This window comes from Mus pahari, chromosome 4, assembly GCF_900095145.1.
Source record: "Mus pahari chromosome 4, PAHARI_EIJ_v1.1, whole genome shotgun sequence".
NCBI lineage: Eukaryota > Metazoa > Chordata > Mammalia > Rodentia > Muridae > Mus > Mus pahari.
In genome coordinates, this window is record NC_034593.1 from 59,649,845 (window position 1) to 59,670,776 (window position 20,932).

At 43.4% G+C, this 20,932-nt stretch overlaps 2 protein-coding genes across 3 annotated transcripts in view; one reads left to right on the plus strand and one right to left on the minus strand.

Annotated features, from left to right (window-relative positions):
• The window catches only part of Gfm1 (G elongation factor mitochondrial 1), a 46,600-nt gene that overhangs the window by 21,017 nt on the left and 4,651 nt on the right, over positions 1-20,932 (plus strand). For both annotated transcript variants that reach the window (XM_021195693.1, XM_029537739.1), the window contains 7 exons: positions 1,031-1,168; positions 2,711-2,812; positions 4,904-4,960; positions 7,756-7,893; positions 8,584-8,666; positions 18,476-18,638; positions 20,144-20,288. In XM_021195693.1, coding sequence (XP_021051352.1) covers positions 1,031-1,168; positions 2,711-2,812; positions 4,904-4,960; positions 7,756-7,893; positions 8,584-8,666; positions 18,476-18,638; positions 20,144-20,288 — 826 coding nt within the window. The remainder of the gene's footprint in view (positions 1-1,030; positions 1,169-2,710; positions 2,813-4,903; positions 4,961-7,755; positions 7,894-8,583; positions 8,667-18,475; positions 18,639-20,143; positions 20,289-20,932) is intronic.
• On the minus strand, positions 8,829-14,777 carry Lxn (latexin). Its single transcript, XM_021195695.2, has 6 exons — positions 14,346-14,777; positions 13,108-13,170; positions 12,074-12,251; positions 11,706-11,842; positions 9,361-9,423; positions 8,829-9,094 (listed from the first exon to the last, which is right to left on the minus strand). Exons 1-6 carry the CDS (start codon positions 14,472-14,474, stop codon positions 8,996-8,998), a joined length of 669 nt encoding a protein of 222 aa, XP_021051354.1. The 5' UTR covers positions 14,475-14,777; the 3' UTR covers positions 8,829-8,995.

A 20,932-nucleotide genomic window follows, 5' to 3' on the forward strand; every position in this document is an offset into this window, starting at 1 on the left:
CCCCCCCCCCCCAGAATACCCCCTGTGCTTTTATGCTCTGTGTATGCTTTTAAAGCTAGAGCCCTCATTGCAAAGAAAAGATTTTATAAATGTCTTCCTGGGTTTGACTTATCTTACTTAATATATAATCTCTAGTTCCATGTGTTTTTCTGAAAATTGCATGGCTTTTGCTCTTTACGGCTCTAGTGGTAAACTTACATATGTGCATTTGATGTCCTATATAATTTTTTCTCATTATTGTACTTTTTGAGAAATGTCTGTTTTTACATAGCCTTCTGAGTAAACTTTAAGGTCACTTAATTAAAATTTCTGTTGGGAGCTGTGTGATGGTTGAGTGAGCCAAGGCACTTAGCTCCAAGCCTGGCGGCCTGAGTGTGACCACAGAACCCGTGCGGTGGAAGGAAAGAGTTGATTCTCTAACACTGTTCTCTAACATCGACTCCGGCCCCTGCCCTACCCCAAAATACAGAGACACCTTTACTTGTAAACACTCATCTCAAGAACTTCCCTTGGGATTTTGTTGCTGTCCTACTGACTATATAAGTTAATATGATAATGAATGGCAACTCCTTAATATTTATCTGATAGTCCAGCGTGGATCATCTAGTCTCCTCACAGACCTCCTGTGTACTTCCCAAATGATTGTTAAAGTGGCTTTAGACAGATAGGAGTATACTGTCTTCATAAGTACACCATATTTTCATATCATGTTAAACTGAATTTTTTAAATTTTAGAAAGCAAAAGATATCTTAATGTAAACAATAAAAAATGTAATAACATTAGAAGCACAACAGTATATTGGATTCTGGTACCAAGAAGATGGATAGGCAACAGTCATTTCCTTGACCTTATTGATATTCCAATGGCTGTATGGTGAATTGATACTCAAATGCCTGTATAGTGTGACAGTAAACTGGAATGTAAGTAAGATAATTTCAAAATCTGAAAGACTATCTGGAGGTAGCTGAAAAGCTTTCCTTTCAATTTCAGTTTCTTTTGTTCTTCTAAAAACCCGATCTTGACTTACAGGCGGGTCGGTTTGGACAGCTAACTTATGTCCGCAATTATCAAGGTGAACTGAAGAAGGGAAGCACCATCTACAACACGAGGACCGGGAAGAAAGTGCGCGTGCAGCGGCTAGTGCGCATGCACGCCGACATGATGGAGGCAAGTATATCTCTGCTGCTGCCAACGTGGTAGGCTTCTCCACCGCAGGCAGGCTTCTCCACCGCAGGCAGGCCTCTCCACCGCAGGCAGGCTTCTCCACGGCAGGCAGAACAGCTATGCCTTCCTGCAGTCCATGCTGCACTGGAGCATTCCCTCCGTGAGCATGCGCTTTCCTCGCTTCCTTTGCACTCAGCTGCGCTGTGACTCTGAGTAGCACCTCGCTAGAGGCCGAACAAGTTGTGTTAAGAGCGTGGTTTATGCCGTTAGAAGGTAGCTATACTTCCTCAGAGGCCAAAGTTTAGGAAGAGACTTGGCACAAGATGTAGTATTTTCCTCAAGCGCTGTAAAAATGCAGCTTGTGAAGGGACATGAATTTAGGAAGCAAAAGCAGACTCACAGGCCTGCCTGGAATACATAAGGGGACTCTCCCTGTCTGGGAGAGAGAGAAGGAGTGTTAGAAGCATTTAAAACTGTAATTCTTAAAGATAAATGAATAATAAATTCACTGTCTTTTAAGTGATTTGATGAGTTCTCTTCCTGAGAAATCCTGTTTAGCATTAGAGCCTTTATTCCTTTACGATACAAGATTTAGTACTTCTCTCAAGAGCCGCAGAGATGCTGGCAGTGAAGGTAAGTGCCTTTAGGATGTGAAGGCAGACTCACAAGGCCAGCCTGGAATACACAGTACAGACTGTTAGCCTTATACACCTGAACGTCTGTAACTCCCTGAGGTCGTCTGTGTCTTTGACTTAAATATGCTTAGCCTTTTGTAGTCCTTAGAGACAGTCCATGCATAGCAAGAGTACCACGTGCACAAAGCCACCCCTCTCTCTGGTCTAGCTCCGTGTACCCAGGGACAACTATTCATTGGAGTGAAAAATAGGAAGGTTTTGGAAGAAACACCGTTTGTCTCTTGGAGGATGAATGGGTAGTCACAAAACTTGGCAGCTTTGCCAAATAAGCTGCATGGAGCAGGCCAGAGAGTTACTAATTGTCACAGATATTTCGTGCCAGACTCAAGCTGCAAATATGTGTCATCAGAGAGAGACACTCACACCACAGCTGTTAGGAATGAAGCCTGAGTGGGGAGGGACAATAACTCGGAAGCCCAGAGGCAGCAGTGTTTTGTTCTGCCTTTCCTGTGTTTTCATATTGCTTGCATATGTGAGGAATTAAAAGTATTTTTAGTACAATGGCTTCCATTCACCTTTGTTTATGAAACTTCCTTTGCAGTTTTCCTTTTATGCCTGTCCTGTGTGGTCTCAGAGTAAGCCCTGCTTTTAAAACAGATCAGTTAAAGAAGCCATAGCTCTGGAATTTCCCACTGAGTGTAAAACTTTGTCAGTTGAAGTAGACAGTGTCGTACAGACCTGTTGAGGACATGTCTTAGCATGATTGTTGGTGTGAATTTGCTCATTGTCTGTAGAATTCATATAGAGTTTCTACATTGCTTCTGTGCAGTACGTTTACAGTGCAGTTGCCTCATACCACACCTTGATTATTTTTATGTCCAAGTATAATTTGCACTGCGTCTTTCTTTAGGATGTTGAAGAAGTATATGCTGGAGACATCTGTGCATTGTTTGGCATTGACTGTGCAAGTGGAGACACATTCACAAACAAAGATAACAGTGACCTCTCTATGGTAAGCCGAGGACAGCAGAGCTCCTCCTCACTTGATTTCCAGAGGTCTACTTACATTTACTGTATTGCAGACTGCAGCAAAATAGCTACAAGGGTTTGCATTGAGTGCCGCAGGCCCTTGGTCATCAAGCCCTTGTTGGATAGAGCTCTTCGAATGTCAGCTGCATAGATACTTGGTGTGGGCTTTACTTATCTGGCTTTTCTTCATAAAACATTCCACAGTGCGGAGGCAAATCTCTACTTGGAAAGTGTAGCTCCAGCTCTTCCACCCCGAGGTCTGCTGCCCGCTCTGGGGACCACTGTAATTAGTGTCACTCTCAGGCTACTACTCCTAGCACAATGCTGCTTACTAAATCAGTAACTGGAGAGATCTCTTCCAGTAACCTAGGAAAGTATAGGGCCAGACTATAATATTCAAACAGACTTGGAGATAGCAATGTGTTTACACTTAGAAAGTATTTTAGTTACTTTTCTGTTGCTGTGGAGAAACACCATGATCCAGGTCACTCTTATAGAAGACGGCATTTAACTTGGGACCTCAGAGCCCACTTCTAGTGACATACCTCATCCAACACGGCCATGCCTTCTAGTCCCTTCTAAACAGTTCCAGTAACTGCAAACCAAACAGTCAAATTTATGAGCCCACAAGGGCCGTTATCATTCAAGCTACCGCAGAAGACAGGGTGCCAAGAAGGCAGTGGGATGCACACTGTGGACAGCTGGCTCTTTGGAATTCAGAGGTTCTGAAGGACCATGAGAGAAAAGGATGCTCAGGCAGTTCCTGCCTTTATCCACACCACTCAAATGACCTTACTTCTCCCATGGCAGAACAAGGTCTTCTACCCTATGCGTGATGGTGACACTTGCCTGGGTTCAGTGACAAGGAGTACACAGGAACTACTCACAGTGGTTCCCTTATATCAGAACCAGTCTATTTAATAGCTCCCTGTATCGTGTGATGAACGCATAATTTCCTAACCAGTTTTTCTATATAATATTCTCTTGGTTTTATAAGTTATTATAAGACTGCCCAGAACCCATAAGTCTACAGTTTTGAGATCTCAATAAGACATTTATACTTTAGATTAGACCTCATGTAAGTGCTGCCTTGGGCTGCAGAGACGGCTCAGTAGTTAAGAGCTCTTGCTACTCTTGGAGAGGAAGCGGGTTGGGCTCTCAGCAGCTGTATGGTAGTAGCACACAGCTGCCTAACTCTAGTGGATCCAATGCACTCCACTGCACACACTTGGTGCACATAAGCCCTTGCAGGCAGAACACTGTTACCCACAAGTAAAACTTGCCATTGCATTATGAAGTGGGTGGTTATTGTGGGAGCTGCTCACTTAGTCAGTGAAGGAAATTGGTCGTGGTTAGTCTCACTTCTGCCCAATGCTACTGCCTGGTCCTTGGCCAGGTGACTATGCTCTTTAGTTACTTGACTTGTAAATGAGGGTACTTTCTGCTGCTTAGAACTGTCATTGATAAAATAAGATGTATATACAGACTCTGCTGCCCCTTCTGTTTCTTTTATTATAAATAAAACACATGGGACTGGACAGATGACTCAGTGGTTAAGAGCACTGACTGCTCTTCCAAAGGTCCTGAGTTCAATTCCCAGCAACCACATCGTCACTCACAAACATCAGTAATGAAATCCAATGCCCTCCTCTGATGTGTCTGAAGACAGCTACAGTGTCCTCATATAAATAAAATAAATAAATCTTTAAATAAAACACAATAACATATTAGGAGATTGCAACAGGAAATGTAGAACAAGCAATAAGTATATTTGCCCACAAAAAGAAAAGAATTCCATGTGCCCACATTTAATTAACTCATTGTAGTGACTGTTAAATAGTTAAGTAGATAAATTAGATAAAGTATTTTATTTGGGGAGGGAGGGGCGAGTTCGTATAAGTACACACCCATGCTTATTAATGTTATATTCATATTTTATTTAATACAAACCAGATTAAGATCCATATGGTCCAGCCTGAGATGTTGGCTGTCTTGTTAATGTACTACATTAATCTGTCACTGACTCGTAACTGTCATGCCTTTGAATGATTTTTTTTTTTTTAATATTTTCTAGGAGTCGATTCATGTTCCTGATCCTGTCATTTCAATAGCAATGAGGCCTTCCAACAAGGTAGGAGTTTGAAGCTTCAGCAAGTCTCTCCAAGCAGAGCGCCCTCTCCTCATTCTCCGTGTCGTACATGGCTCCTATGGGAAGCAGCCTTAGCTGGTTCCGCTGCTTCTGTCGGTGCTGAGGCCGCTCTGTTAGTTTAGTAGTCAGTTCTCTAAGTCTTCAGTGTAGTTCACGGAATAGGGAGCCTTTAAGTCGGGGGTACTTTATAACTCACGGTTGGTACCTTACAGTGTTGGTCAGTTAAAAGCTTGTGGATTATAATGCATTTCTAGATTTGTGGTTGTTACAGTGTCTCATTGTAAGTCACAAGTCAATAAGAAGACTCTGTTTTTAACTTGATAATTAGGTGTGATATCATTTGCCATTCCACAGAGTCAAAATTGCTGAAATGCCTTGCATTCATATTGCTCTCTGTTGGAATTAGTTCAATCCTGAGCCACAATTATTTAGTTCCTAAGCTGCCTTGTTGAAGTTAATGCATTAGTGAATTATAAAACATATTTGGATAAGTTATCCTGTAACACACATTTTTAACAGCTACCACTTTGCTTTGGTGAACCTTGGGATTTTTCCAGATCATTTTCCAATATAGAAAAGAAAGGCAAGAGAGCTAAAGGCAGGAAAGCAGCCTGTCTTTTCAGACCTGTGGGGCTGCCTTCTACCGCACCCCTGAAAGACACCTTTGTTGGTTTCAGGCTCTTCACTAAGGCTGGCTAGCAAGGTTAGAAATGACAGGTGTCTTTATACCTTTCATTCTCACAGAGTTTATGGGAGATGTGCAATAGTTAATAACTTGTAATAACAGAAAAATCAAGATGAACCGGGGAGTTTGGGGGGGGGGGGAATTCCTTACCTTCTTACACATGCAAACATTTAAAAATGTCTTCTCATAAGTATTTTAATGTCAATCAATCGATGAAGTCTCTGTCACCATAAGGACTTGAGCTTTGAGGTAGGTGGGGATGGTGCTCCTGCTGAGTTCGGGCAGGGATGGTGCTCCTGAGTGCAGACAGGGATGGTGCTCCTGAGTGCAGGTGGTGCAGGGAAAATCCGAGAGTGCCCCGTGTGCACTAGCAGCGGGACCACCAAATGCCCTCGTGTGTTACCTGTGTGGCCTCTAACTCACGCCTTAACTTCAGTCTGCATATGTACAGGACAGTTAAATCTGAGATAACATGCACATTAGGCATTACATGTCCAAGCAGGTGATTAATGGGGTTGGTAATATTAATCATACAGGACGTGTTCATTTTCTGTTGCTGCCGTAAGAAATTACCAAGAACTTAGTGCCTTAAAGCAAAACAAAAGTGTTTCTTTTACAGTTCTGTAGGTCAGAGACTGATGGTTCGTTACAGTCTAACCAAGCAGGGCTGTATTTTCAGTGTGAGTGTGAGTGTGTTCCTGAGGCCAGCCTCATCTGTCGCCCAGCACCTTCCACCACAGTTGAGATAGGGTCTCCTTTGTCCTCACCTCTGTGTGCCAGGCTTGCTTTGCTGCTCCCTTCCAGCGAGTCTCTGTCCCTGCCACTCATCTGGCCATAGAAGTACTGAGATTACAGATGTGTGCCACTGTAGCCAAGTTATGAGGGTTCTGGGAATTCAGACTCAACTCCTGAGACTTGTGATGCAAATGCTTTACCAACTGAGCAATCTCCCTAGCTCAGGGCTGTATTCTTTTCTGGAAGTTCTAAGAAAAAGATCTCCTTGTCGCTTAACTCATGCTTGGGGGGAGATAACTGGGCTCCTACGTCTATGATTGGGGTTATCTTCATTTCTTTGTCACCTCAGGGCTGTTCCTAGCTTCCAGATGCTGCCCACCCACCTTTTTTTTTTTTTTTTTTTTTTTTTTAAAGCTTTTGCCCACATGTCATTTTTACATTTCATGTATTCCATCTATGTGTGGACATATGCATGTTGTGTGCAGGTCCCTAGGGAGATCAATGGCATCTGACCTCCATGGCATCTGACCTCCTGGAGCTGCAGTTATAGGTGGTTGTGAGCCACCTGATATAGGTGCTGGGAACTGAACCCTGGGCCTCTGGAAGAGCAGAATGTTCTCTTAAGCACTGAGCCATCTCTCCAGTCCTCCCTCCCCTCCCTCCAGTGTTTAATGTGGGCAGCAGTGGGTTAGGTCTTTTCCTTCTCCCTGCTTTTCTTCCCTCATTGCCATGGCTTTCCTCCCCCTCAGCTTTCTTCCATCTTTAAAGGCCTTGTATTACATTGAGCCTGCTGTGACAGTTCACAGAACGGTTCCTATGGTAAGAGTTACGATGGACTTATCATCCTGCTGGTTACTGTGTGAGAGTGCATCAAAGTTCAAAGGTGTATCAGACAACAACCAAGGAGATGGTTGCAAAACAGAAACATCTTGATGGGATAATTCTTTGGCTGTTGGTCTTAACAGAGTGGTTCGTCCTCTTGAGTTTGTAGAAGGCTCTTAGTAAGCATGCTGACTGTATTATTTGTAGGATTTCTAAAATACCAGGTTCTTCCTTCCACAAAGCCAGTCTCCACATCCACAAATGGACAGTTGGGTTATTGTGGTAGGAAGTGACAGGGGTAAATCCTGGACCCTTGTTTTCTGTCTTCATATGGAGAGAAAACCCTGTGCAGCTGCTGGGCCCTGGTCTCCTGACTGTGGCGACCAAGGCTGCGTTTTCCCAATAAAAATGTAAGTAGAACGAGATACAGAGCCTCTCTATTCCTTACTCGCCAGTGTGTATGGTTTTATTCAGTAACACCTCAAAATGCGGTTGTTTTAATCAATCCTATACTACTTTTCTTCCTCTTTTAAAGAATGATCTGGAGAAATTTTCCAAAGGTATTGGAAGGTTTACACGGGAAGACCCCACATTTAAAGTCCACTTTGACCCGGAGAGCAAGGAGACCATTGTGTCGGGGATGGGAGAACTGCACCTGGAAATCTATGCACAGGTATGGATCACAAGAGAGCTCCATGCAGTTACATTTGTCACTGTGTGCTTTGTTAAAAGCCAGTAGTGAGACCTGGCAAGGGGACTTAGATCTGCAAACCCACTCTGGGAGGTGAAGCAGGAGGATTAATAGAATTACAATATCATCCTCAGCTATATAGCTAGTTAAATAAAAAAGACAGAAAGTCATAGTTCTCCAGGACTGTAAACTGATAGAGCCTCTGCAGGCTCTACTGTGGTTTAGATACAAACACGGCATCCCGCTCTGCCTCCCTGCTGTGCTGTAAAGTAGTTTTGTTTGTCTAAGTCTTTGTTAAACATGGTAGACTCTAGGAACCAAAGTCTGGGGTTTGTAGCAAGATCTTCATCCCTTCCCAGTCCATAGCTGGGTCAAGTAAAGCAAGTCTTAAGGAGAAGGCATGATTTTTTTCCTACCCCTAGGACATTTCTTCATGAGGACTGGAGAGATGGCTCAGTGGCTAAATTCACCTTCCGCTCTCCCAGGGGACTTAAACTCAGTTGCCAGCACTCAGGTTGCACTCAGATATGCAAAGGTAGTTTGTGTTATTAGACTATCACATCTGATTCTTGCCAGTTATTACAATAATATAAACAAATTTAAAATGTGTTGTTCAGTTATTTACTGTATTTTATTGAATATTACTATGGTATTTTTTTTCTTTCATTTTAGAGAATGGAGAGAGAATATGGCTGCCCTTGTATCACAGGAAAGCCCAAAGTAGCCTTTAGAGAGACCATTGTTGCCCCAGTGCCGTAAGTATACAATGCAATTAGATTCATGCCCGGTGCCGTACGTATACAATGCAATTAGATTCATGCCCGGTGCCGTACATATACAATGCAATCAGACTCCATGAGGCTGAAGTGAAGCTTTATTGGGGACAGACATAGTACCATTACTGCTGGAAAGACATGTTTAGGTAGTACTATTCCTTATTATGGAATCTATGCAGCTCGGCACTGTAGCCAAGACATAAAGGGTGACACTGGGATTTCTTTGGCCCGTTGGGCTGGATCAGTGAGGCCAGTCACACACATGGTTAGCGAGCATGCTGATGGTTGTCTCCGGGTTAGCACCTTGTTCACTCCGCCTGCCCTTCCTTTGGGAGGCGGCTGTTGTGTTTCACTTTGGTGCCGTACTGTGGATGCCACAGGACTTGCATTTGCCAGGGAATAATCTCCTGCAAGCAAAGAAAGCTAATGTCATTGTGAGACTAGAAAACCTAATTGGGTTTATATTGTCTTGATGCTACTATTTAAAATGTCTTCAGCAGAAATAGCACCAGGCAAACCCAGTTGCAACAAGGATGATACACTTCAAGTTGGTGCCTGTCTTACCTGTCATTAACTTTTATTTAGTTTCAAAAGGAGTAAAGGGACTGTGTGGCTACAAAGCAATTCTTGATTTTCAAAGTGGCATCAAATAAAGAAAAGTTGTATATGTTACCTGAGATGCAACGTCGTGGAGTAGAATGGTGTAATCTAACTCAATGAAGTCATCGTTCCTTTTCTACAACAACAACAACAAAAATGTTTAAATAACATCATGGCAAAAATGACATCTTAATTTTTTTTGCATTAATGTTGATTTATTCACTTCAATTTAGCCTGACAAAAATCTAGTTTCTTAGAATAATAACAATTCTTCTTTCAAATAATTCTTTCAAGCCATTTTTAAAAAATCATTACTTGGCATTTGTTACTCTAAAAAATTGCTTCTCTGATTTTTCACCCTCCAATTTGTGGCAGCTATTTAAAAAGCATTACTGTATGTAGCTTTTTATTTATGAACCCTAGTATCAATAATGGCAATGGGAACTCATATTAAAAGAAACCAGTTATATAACCTTCTTTAGAAAACTGACAATAATAAAAGGTAATGACTAAGCTATCTGATTTTACAATTAAAGCTTTGTTCCATACTGATTGTTACTCAGGAATAAAAAGCATTTATGCAGTGAGCTACACAGAACCACTGCATCTGTGTAGTTACAGACATCAGAAGTTTGCTGTGCCCCATGAGGCTGCGGCTTCTGAAGGCTTCTCCTTGCTGTGCTGAGACTCCAGTGGGCAGCACATGCTCCTGGGGCTCCTCCAGCTAACAGTGCTTATAAATGCAGCCCACAGCCAACTCTGCCTACAACAGCTTGAAGTAAGCTTTCCTTTGAGTGTATCAGCAAAGAGGTCCCTTAATGTCGTTGTTGACATGTATGGCATCCTCCATGTTGGATTTTAATAGGTACAGATGTATGATATGCATGATCTAGGCAGTACTTAAGCCTCCTGCTGGGACTCTCGGTAGTACTGTTCAAATACGGAGAAGATTGATAGGTTTATTTTTGTGAGCATAAAACCGCTGGCTTGTATGTTGGTGGATGTAGCTTGAGGATTCTTGATTATGGTTTTATGGCCTGTACCTGGCCTGGGTTGATAGTTCAGGACCTTTAAAGGAATGCTGTGGCCAAGGTTGGTTGGTATCTGTGAATGCATCTGGAAAGCAGACTCTGTCAAGATGCTGCAGTATTTCCTAAGCTTTGGCCTCTGTCTCTGAGGGCTGACACTGGCTGTGTCTAGTAAGTGGTGACAGAGGCTCTGAAGACAGTGATGCTGTGCCGTTGATTGCCTGAGGGCAGCAGGGAACCCTGTTCTCTCAGAGTTGACAGAAACAGTCTTTTTGCTTCCCAATACTCATTCTTGTTTTCCATTAGATACTAGTTGGATTTCCCCTTTAACCTCAAAAAGGTACAGACTAAAGAATATGTTCCTATGCATTTCTGCCCTAGGAAAATGCATTTCTCCATGACCATGGTGTCAGGCTTAGGAAATCATACGGCTACTAATAAAATGTGAGGTCATAAACTGTGACTAAAGGGATTAGAGAAAAGAATCCCAAATGAGCCAAGGAACAACTCGAACTGCTCCAAGCTTACAGAGACCACAGTGCCACGATTCTCTCTAGGGGGAAATGCCAGTCCTGTCTCTGGGTAGCCATGGAACCATCATTCAGTAAAGAAAAATGCAGTTAGTTCTGCAGTACTTGATAATAGCATTCAAGTACACTAGTTAGGTTGTTAAAGGAGCTACTCTTTTAAACTGAAGGAAAAAAATATATTTTATATATATTTATATATGTATTTTATATAACATATTTTATATATAATATATATAACATAAAAAAGCTGTCAGATTTGGACTCACAACTTGATAGTTTTGGAAGTGCAGCTTTACTTGTGAGTGCTTTAAAAAGTGGCCCTCAGGACCCGTGGAAATCAAATTAAGGACAGGATGATTCCTTGAAAGTGTACAGTGTATCTGAGTGTTTGTGTTGTACATACTAACAAAGCTATAACCCTTTTGCTCTGGAACGGATCTGAATAAAGCATCACAGATAACTAAATCTGAATTTCTTGGCGTGAAAGACAAACTATAAGCCTGTGAAAATGCAGTCTAGAACTACTCTTTATTAGAAGGTGCTTTGTAGAAAACCTTTAGCCTTGCTCACACTCACTCCCCGTATCGGGTGATCCCGGGAAGCACACTAACCAGAGGCAACTGTGGGAAGGCAGGTGTTATGAGCAGAGGCCCCGTCCGTGTTCTCTCTAACAAGCCACATGACTTAGGGGCCAGTGCTGTTGCACTCCGTGCTTCCTCTGACTTGACTGACTAGCAGTGCCTTCAGACTGCCAGCCTCACTGGTTTCAGTACAAGACGGCAATAGGAACTCTATCCAACTACAAACTCCAGTGCCTTGTCAGTATTACTGTTATAGCACACTGTGTAGAGACTACGTACCACTTGCTTGACCGTTTGAATTTTTGCCATTTTATACCATGTGTCTTCAGTCGAATTCTGCCACATTACATAACCACAGGCGACCCAGGCTAAGTGGTGGACTGGCTTCATTTGTGGAGGCACATTTCCAAAATTGTCTGGTAAAGGAAACATTTTAGATTAAAAATTAAGTCACAGTTATGCTATCTAATATGGGTAAACACTAAATTACGCCATGAATGTATAAAAGTCCAAAAGCCTCTTATTATTGCTGGCTTAGATTAGAAGTAAGTATTTTTGCAAAAGTCAAGTTATTTCCAACCTAGGTAACATCAAGCAGTTTTGAGGATGGATAACAGAACGTAATTTCCCATGCTTTATGTGTGTACCTGGGATGTTCTGTGCTTGCAGTGGTTCCTTCATAGACATGAGTCTTTGATAAAATGTGTTATCTTCCTCATCTGGGTTCTTGCCGATTTCTCCTTCGAATGTGAAGTTGACTTCTGGTGCAGAGCCGTGTCCCACGTGAGGATACAGAACTTCAGCCGTGCAGTTCACTGTAACTTGCTGTTCAGAGCATTTTACAAAAGTAACACAAGAGATCAGTCTTACAGATGGCCATTCATTGTTGTAAGTTTCTAGGTTCCAGAATCTTAGGAATGTTAGCCCTGTTAGTGGGGTGGGGTGTTGGTTTACAATGTCAGATTTCAGTCTGACTGCCTACCAAGGCAGGACTACCAAAGCTTGCTCCTTAGCCTCTCCCTCTGCTTGTGAGGCCACTGTTTCTTCCAAATGTGTGTGTGTGTGGGGGGGGGTGCAACCTGCTGTGGAGAGGGGTGTCTAGCAGCTCAGTGCCTTTCAGGGGATTCCTCTTGTTATCTCCTCGGGGAGAGGAAAACTTCCCACAGCTTCAGGATGGCTGTGGTGCCAACTACAGTTCCCTTCTTTTTACATTTATTTCATTAATAATTTGACATGTAATCAAAATTTTAAAACTTTACTGTCCCACGATTGAAAGATTAGTGGAATCACTGTTGGCTGTTCTATTATTCCTGAATTTCTAAATGTACTTAATTTGAATACCCAATTAAAAACCAAAATAAAAGGCAGGCATGAGAAAGCAGTCATGACTGGAGAGTAAATTACTTCTTTCAGTCATACAAGGCGTGAATTCAGACTGTTCAGAATCTACTTAAGGGTAATTTATTTGAACTGAAATACAGACTTTTCTAAACAATTGAACAGAAAGAAAGCGCTCAGGCAGTCCACACTGCCTTGTGAAGCTCTGCCTGCTGCCTGCAGAGCCGCTGCCGATACTCAAAATCTCCCAGCAGCCGCAGTGGAGGCCCAGGGTAAACCCTCAATGAGAATGAGTTGCAACACTGAGAACCCATGAGTATTCTAGAAAAGACAGCTCACTTACTTTTTGGATAAATTCTTCCACAGAAAACTTAAGATGGTACTTGTGCCCTCTTCCTGAGATATCCTAAAATTAAGAAAAAATGTAGTGGAGAAAAGAATACTGTAATATATTACATCTTTTTAGTTAGGTCATTCTTATTACATGGCTGGGAGGGTAGCTGGTGGGAAGAAATACACTAAAACTTTGCATCTTTTCAAACATCCCAGGGGTTTTGTACTGACGTTCCTCATGAATGTACATCTTACCATTGTTCATCATCCCTTCCCAAGCCTGACTGCTCAAGGCCATCATCCCGTGTTTAGCATGAACTTGGCAGTATCTAGCAAGTTTATTTAGGTAGGTCTAGAAGGGGGTGGAAACATACAGAGTACACAGATGCAATGGCAGTAGGCACATCTTTGGAAGGGTTCGTCGTAAAGCCGGGGGTACCAGAGTGTTCAGTGAGTAAATGACGCGTGGTGGATGAGTGCCAAGTGCTCAGAGACAGTGTGTGTAAGTGTTGTTGATAACTGTCCTGCTAAACAACACTTCAAAAAATCTTATGAATAGATAATTTAGATTTCTCCCTTTTAAATGAAAGACAATTTTGAAGTGTATAACTAATTTATATTATCTGGTACAGTTTCGAAAATAAAAATTATTTCTTTGTCAGCCAAAAAAAAAAAAAAAACGAGCTATAAGGAAAATTCAGGACACTCAGTAGGTGAGGCCCTTTAGCCTAGCCAGGCTTCAGCAGAGGGAAGGCTGCATGTCAGGCAGGATGTCAGTGGCTGGAGCCTGGCAGCAGCCCACACTGCTTTTGTCTTTCACTGGGGCAAATTTCTCACTTTTCCCCTTCGTTTTGGGCAAAGAGCTTAAGAGTTACTCTTAAAAGTTTATGGAATCGTTTGGAGGCCATGAGCTTTTTTTGTTGGCCAAGGCTACCAGCAGATTGAGAAACAGTAACAGCTTCCAGATTGTTTAGAATGCGTCTTCTCTAGACCTCTTCTCTCCACAGGAAAGGGTGAGACACCCACCCCCGTGTATTTCCCAATTCCTTAAACTGATATGCACAAAATCTGTCTGCATAGGGTGTCTGCCTTGCCGTGAAAGCAAACAGGTCTGGGATGAGTCCCACGTAGAGAACCGCGTAGAAATGCTATTCAGAGGGGTGCAGGGGCCCGCGGCCGGCCGGGATAGGGATCGGAGCAGTAGGGCGAGCCGATCGCGGGCAGGGCTTCCCCACCTCGCAGACTCACCTCCTTGCTGGCCTGCTGGACCTTCTGCACCAGGAACAGCTTGTGGGGAGTCCCCTGCTGGTAGTTAATGCAGTTCTCCGCCACCGAGGCGGCCCTGGACGCAGCATAGTGGGTGGGTGGGATTTCCATCTTGGGGAGACAGCGCGGGCTTTCCTGGTTCAAAGAGATCACAGCGGGTGCAGCCAGGGTCCCGTCCGCGTGGCGTGCTGGCCAGCCGAGTGGGTGTCCGAGTGGGTGTCCGTGAGGTGGCGAAGTCAGTCGGCAGCGGGGCTGGGCGTGCGCGCTCGCTCCTCAGTGCCTTCCTTCCTTCCCTCTTCCTCCTTCACTCAGGAAACCGTTCGGGCAGTGGCTCAGCCGGGAGCCTCGGCCCCGCCCTGGGTAGGCGGGCACCTCCTGGAGAAAAGCCCGGGCATTCCCTCCGGCTCCCTCGGGTCTGGGCAGGTGTGGATCGGGAGGGAGAACTAGGGAGGAAGGGGAAGGGCTTTCTGGCCCTGCCTCGATGGGTCCTCCTGAGGGCTTCGGCTGCCTGATGAGGAACCTCCGGCTGTTTCACGCACAGCTTAGAGTACTCCTCCTTTTTCAGACGGGCCTCACGGGGCAAGGGGCAAAGTGCTCCAAGTGTGATTCAGCCCTTGACTCTTCCCATCGTGAGACTCCGGGAACAGGCTTGCTCAGCCAGGTTCCTTCAGAGGCAGAGCCAGAGTGGGGAAGCAGAAAAGCCATTTTAAAACGTTTGGGAGACTGATTGGGATCAGAGGAAATACTTCCCCATTCTAAGACCTTAGTGATCTTAGAAATATAAAGCTTAATGAGCGTGAACCACCACTCCCGCCTTTCTTGAAATCCTATTTTTAATGATTTTGTATGTGCATGTGCACACGTGTGTGCAGGCACATCAGATTCCCCGGGAGCTGGAGTTGTGTGCCACACAGTATGGGCACTGGGAACCAAACTCAAGTCCCCTGCCTCAGTAGCCGAGCCAACTCTCCAGCCCCATCTCTGTTTTTCTTAAAAGGTAGATGTCGGAGGCTTTCTGGGTAGACTGCCTGTGTGTGCAGCGATGCTCTGCAGAGGGGAGGGTGCCGTGGGACAGGTGCTTCTTTCACGTGAGCTACTGAAGCTTTCCTATAACTGAGGACTTCCTTAGGCCCAGTGGATTCTTAAATACTAAGCAGTACAGTGCATGTGTTCCCCATCCTTTCTAGTTATGTTAGCCAACAGCCACGCAGCAGCTAGGGGATAACAAGCTTAATTTTTTTTTCCTCTTGAAATTGAAAGTGTTTGTCTTTTTAGCTATAAGCCAACCCCTTTAGGAGTGTGTGTGTGTTATGAGTATGGACTTCCAAAGTCAGCATTTTAAAGTCTAATGAATAGTCAAAGATTCTGTATTTAATAATTAGTATAGACTGGCATGATGGCCCTTGAGCTTTCTTAAAATTGTAATGATTACTTAAAAGGGAAACTTACCTTTCATTTAGACGTTAAACAATTGCAAGGCTATCACCCCTAGCTTTGTGCCTTCTTTTAAAATGTCTTTCTTTTTGCCTGCATGGTGTGTGTGTGTGTGTGTGTCCACACGCGCGCCTCTTGCCCAAGCAGGTGTCAGTAAAGGGTGTCTAATTCCTTGGAACTGGAGTTAGGGATGGTTGTGAGTCACCATGTTGTTGTAGGGAACCAAATCCCAGTCTGCAAGAGCAGAAAGTGTTTTCAACCTCTGAGTTGTCTGTTCAGTCCTTCTTGGGTCTTAGTTACCTACTACAATCTCACCAGTTGGAGATATTCAGTCCATTATCCTCAGACTTGAGTAATGTGTAGATTGTCTTCAAGGGAATAAGTTATTATGAGTCCCCAGGATTAGATACTTTATACTACATATTATATTATATTACACTATGAGCATTAAACAAGATAAAAAAAATACTGTGGCTTATAACTTAGTATGAATATAAAATCAAAATGGCCAGGCATGGTGGCTCATGCTTTTAATCCAAGCACTTAGAAGACAGAGGCAGGGGGATCTCTTGAGAGTTTCAGACAACCCAGGGCAAAACAGTGAGACCCTAAAAAAAACACAATTCTTACTAACCCTAGATTTGATATGACCTGATATTTTTTCCTGATATTCACGGATTGCCAGCAGTGTGACCCCAGGCTAGTCTTTGCCCTTCGGCATGCCTGCCTGTCTGCCTTCCTGCCAGCCAGTCTCTTCTTTCAGTCTGTTCTTGTGCAGTGCCCACCAGTGACACAACAGTGACCGTGCCAGTTGGGACTCTGGTCAGTTTATATCTCCCTGTTAGCATTCTAGGAAAATGTGTGGCTAAGGGTATGCCGTTGATGCAAACCCTGGCTTTGGAGGTTGGTAGCAGTCGCATTTGTCTGTTACGTAGCCTCTCTCCTTCTCTCAGGTGTCACACCTATAAAAAAAAGACCAGAAACAGAATTGCTTTCTGGGTTTAGTCTACGCCAAGTGTTCGACACAGCCTGGCACTGACATGTTCTCTCACCTGCTTTCCTCTCATTCATAAATAGCATTGGCTGTGAGCTAGTCCTTAGGGCACTGCTGCCTGAGGAACTAGCAGTGCTGGAGTGCCCCGCCCTGCCCAGCCCAGCCTTGTGGGCACTGCTTCAAGTGCCCTGTAACTGAGTTGTTATGTTGTGGAATTTGTAGTGAAGTCTAAGAAGCTGCGATTAGTTTTAACCATATGGTTAGTTAATCTATATCGTACAGATATAGACTGTTTTATCATTAAAATTTGTCATACTTTATTTTGTAGGTCACACTGTGTAGTAATCAAGGACTGTTTCTTGGATGGCCATAATTAATCATTTAGGCAGTTCCTACTTGATTTTAATGTTTGGCATTACCGACAATGTGGTGCAGGGGTGTGTGTGTGCTGAGGCAGGAGTGTGGAGGGAAAGGACAACTCGAGGGACCTTGTTCTGTTTCTACCATGTCCCGGGGATTGAACTCGTCATCAGCCGTGGCAGCAAGCTGGTTTCCCTGCTGAGCCATCTCTTCAGCCAAGGCTGTTTTATAGGGATGCTACGTTGTTAGACTGAGACTGACTGCCCAGTGCCTTGGGGAACGCTGGGTACCTGGTGGAGCCTGTGTGCGGCACTTGGACCCCTCCTGTGCGCTTCTGACCTGATCTGACCAGATCTGACAGGATCAGGGTGCTTCTCTCAGCCTCTGCTTTCCTCTCTTGCTTCTGATGGATGCTGGTTTGTCCCTTCCGGAAAAATTCCATTCTGATTCTCTGGGGTTGCCCAGCCCATCCTGAAGCTCTGGGCCAGCGGGAGGTTTCTCGAAGGCAGCTAGGCACATTTACACTTGGGCTGTTTAGGAAGTCTGCCCCTGCCAGGCGTGCATCACCTACCATTACGTACATTGCCTTTTCCCAAGTCACGTACAGACTCACCCACTAATGTCAGTTCTCCTGCAGATAGTGTAAATAAAAAGGGATTGTCCTTGGAAAGTTCCAGGTTAAAGGAAGAAGCAGCTGGCTTGTGTTCTCGTGTTTCCTGAGAAATAGCCACCTTCGAGCTTGGGTCTCTGGTGTGCAATACTTGTATAATGACTTGTGGTCATTTCTTTTTGAAAGTCTTTTTATGTTCATTATATCATTTCATCATTAATCATTTTCAGGCATTAATTATTACATCTGGCTCAGAATTTAAATCGCCTAAATCGGGAATGCCAAATATTAAAATCAAGTAGGAACTGCCTAGATGATTAATTATGGCCATCAGAGTTCTTATTTCCAAGAAACAGCCCTTGATTGCTACACAGTGCGACAGGCGAGGGCAGTGTTCCAGCACCGGCTGAGCTCTTTGGAATGTCGGTTATGAGAAACCTTAGACTGAGCCTTCTGTCAGAAGAAAGAAGCAACTTGCTTAGGTGGTATGTCTCACTTTCACCCCTGAGTAAGAACAGTAAAGAATTTCTTCTAAATAACTTCTGTAATAAAATATCATAGTGTGGCCATCACAGTCAAAGGAAAAAGTCAAAACAAAGCAAAAAACAAACAAATAAAACCACCCAATGAAATGTGGATTTTTGTGTAAATCAGTGGAGTTTATTTCATTTTGCTAATTACTGATGCTCTTTGTTTTCTCCTAACCATTTGCAGGTTTGATTTTACACATAAAAAGCAGTCGGGTGGTGCCGGCCAGTTTGGAAAAGTAATAGGGGTGCTGGAGCCCTTGGCCCCAGAGGACTACACGAAGTTGGAGTTTTCCGATGAGACATTTGGGTCCAATGTTCCAAAGCAGTTTATCCCCGCTGTCGAAAAGGTAATGTTGAGCAAGGCTCTGTTTGAAAGCAGGCTACTTGGTATTAAATTATACTTATGTTCTGTCACGTTTGTGTCTACCATGGTTCCTTTTAATTGACCATCATTACAGGACTGTCTGGCATTCATCTTAGACCCTCCAACTCAGTTCACGCTCTGTTAATCTCACGTATAGTCGCTCTTCCTAAACTGACACTACCACACTGATGACAGTCAGTCGTTACATCTATAGAATACTGTCTTTAGCGGGTCATGGAAGTCTGTGTGTGCTGTTGGAGGCATGCGCAGTTGTTAGGAGTCCCAGCACCTGGGGACGGCCCCAGCAGCATTTCTGCTGCTGCTGAACGTACTCCTTAGTATGTGAGTGTTCAGGGCTAGTTTGCTTCTTTGAGACAGGGAGTCTCTATGTATCTCTGAATGGCCTCAAATTCAGAGCTTTGTCTCTGCTTCCTTTTTAAATTTGTAAATTGGGAGTAAACTAGTTGCCTGTACCCTGCAAATATTTTGAGGCCAGGGAAGGCTGTGTGGGAGGAATTGCAAGGAGTGGTGCACACACAAGGGCCAGCACTTACTCTGCTTCCTGTGTTACTCGCTTAAGGCTGCTGTGCACGCTAAGCAATTGCTTGTTTTGTGGACAGCAGGTTATAATTTTGTTTTCAGTGACAATAGCATTTTTTGGTAATGTATTTTATTTGGTATACTCTTATTTTAGGATAATACTTTGCCATTCACACACTTGTAAATACCAGACGACTCAAATTCACACAAGAGAAGAATTTACATAGTTTCAGCATATATAATATATAATTTTGAAATGTCAGAAATATAATCCACTGTGTGTGTAGCTGGGTGGCTGAATTGGGGGAGTTCTGTACGTATTTAAGTGACTGAAAATGAATTGCAAACTTGTTAGCTGTACTCTTTAAATCTATGCAATTTTTTTTGTATATGAGTTATACCTCAAAGAAGCTGTCTTTTAAAAGGTGAATTGCATTTGGGAAAATGGAATTCCCTTTAATTCTAACAACAATTCTACCTTGTTAAGAACAACAATGTTTTTATGATGTGGTTTTTATGATGAGATCTGCCAGAAAGGCATAGCAGTACTGGACCTGTAACAGGGACTCAGGACACCGCCAGTGTTTGCACATACATTTGGTAAGGTTAGTGGCCTTAGCCTGCCTTTCCTCCATTTTCTCATTCTGAAATTAAGGTCCTGCTGTCACTGTAAGGGAGCGTGAGCATTAAATCAGTCCTGAAGTTGACGTTCTGGGACGACAGTGATGAGTGTGCTTAGCTTCATGTTCCAGCCAGCTCACACTTTCAGATCCTGAACTTCTCCACAGCAGTGCTCATGGGAATGCCAGACTTACTGAGAAGTGTTTTGAGAGGTGAAAGACAGCATGTATCCCAAGAACATGGCACTTCTGAGCAATAGCCTCTTCTGGCCTTTGGGGCAGTATCTGCAAGTGAAGTCTCATTGCCATGACATTCATTCCTTGTTAGGGGTTTCTGGATGCCTGCGAAAAAGGCCCTCTTTCTGGTCACAAGCTTTCTGGGCTACGGTTTGTTCTGCAAGATGGAGCGCATCACATGGTTGATTCAAACGAAATCTCTTTCATCCGAGCGGGAGAAGGTGCCCTTAAACAAGGTATGTAGTGTGCTAGTGAACTCTGGGTCTGTCTTCCTTGGGAGGCCATCATGGTCTCAAAAGCAGTAGTGTTTGTCTTCCCCTCCATCAGAACTTGGAGGGAGTATGGAAGGTAAGGATGAATATTTACAGCATTTTTGAGTGTGAGAGGACATGGCTGTGTTCATGCAAAAATCAAAGCCTGCCCTCTTCTTAATTATCTGGGTATTTATTTTTAATGTGTTTTAAGTTCATATGTAATGTAAAGTTCTAGTTTCAATAGAGAAGACAAGCGCTCAGAACTTTAAGTATTTTAAAGATGAATTAGTCATGTTATTTTAACTGATTTATTTAAATGTAAGTAATCTCTTCAGATATCACATTTTAAACTGTTAGGCATTATTATGAGAATGGAAAAGTGTTTTGAGAGACTTCAGTAAACTTTATCCATAATAGAGACTTCTGCTAAACTGCTAAGTCTGTCAACAGTACATTTGCTCACACATCGTACAGTTATTAAAACTGGGAACCAAAACTTGAAAATGTTGTGGGCAGGCGTATCTGATTCTTTGCTTTTAATTCAGGGGAAACAAATGACAGCAAAGCAATTTGACAGGAACATTATCCAGCAAAAGAACTTCACAGTTCCCCTGAAGTCAGAAAAT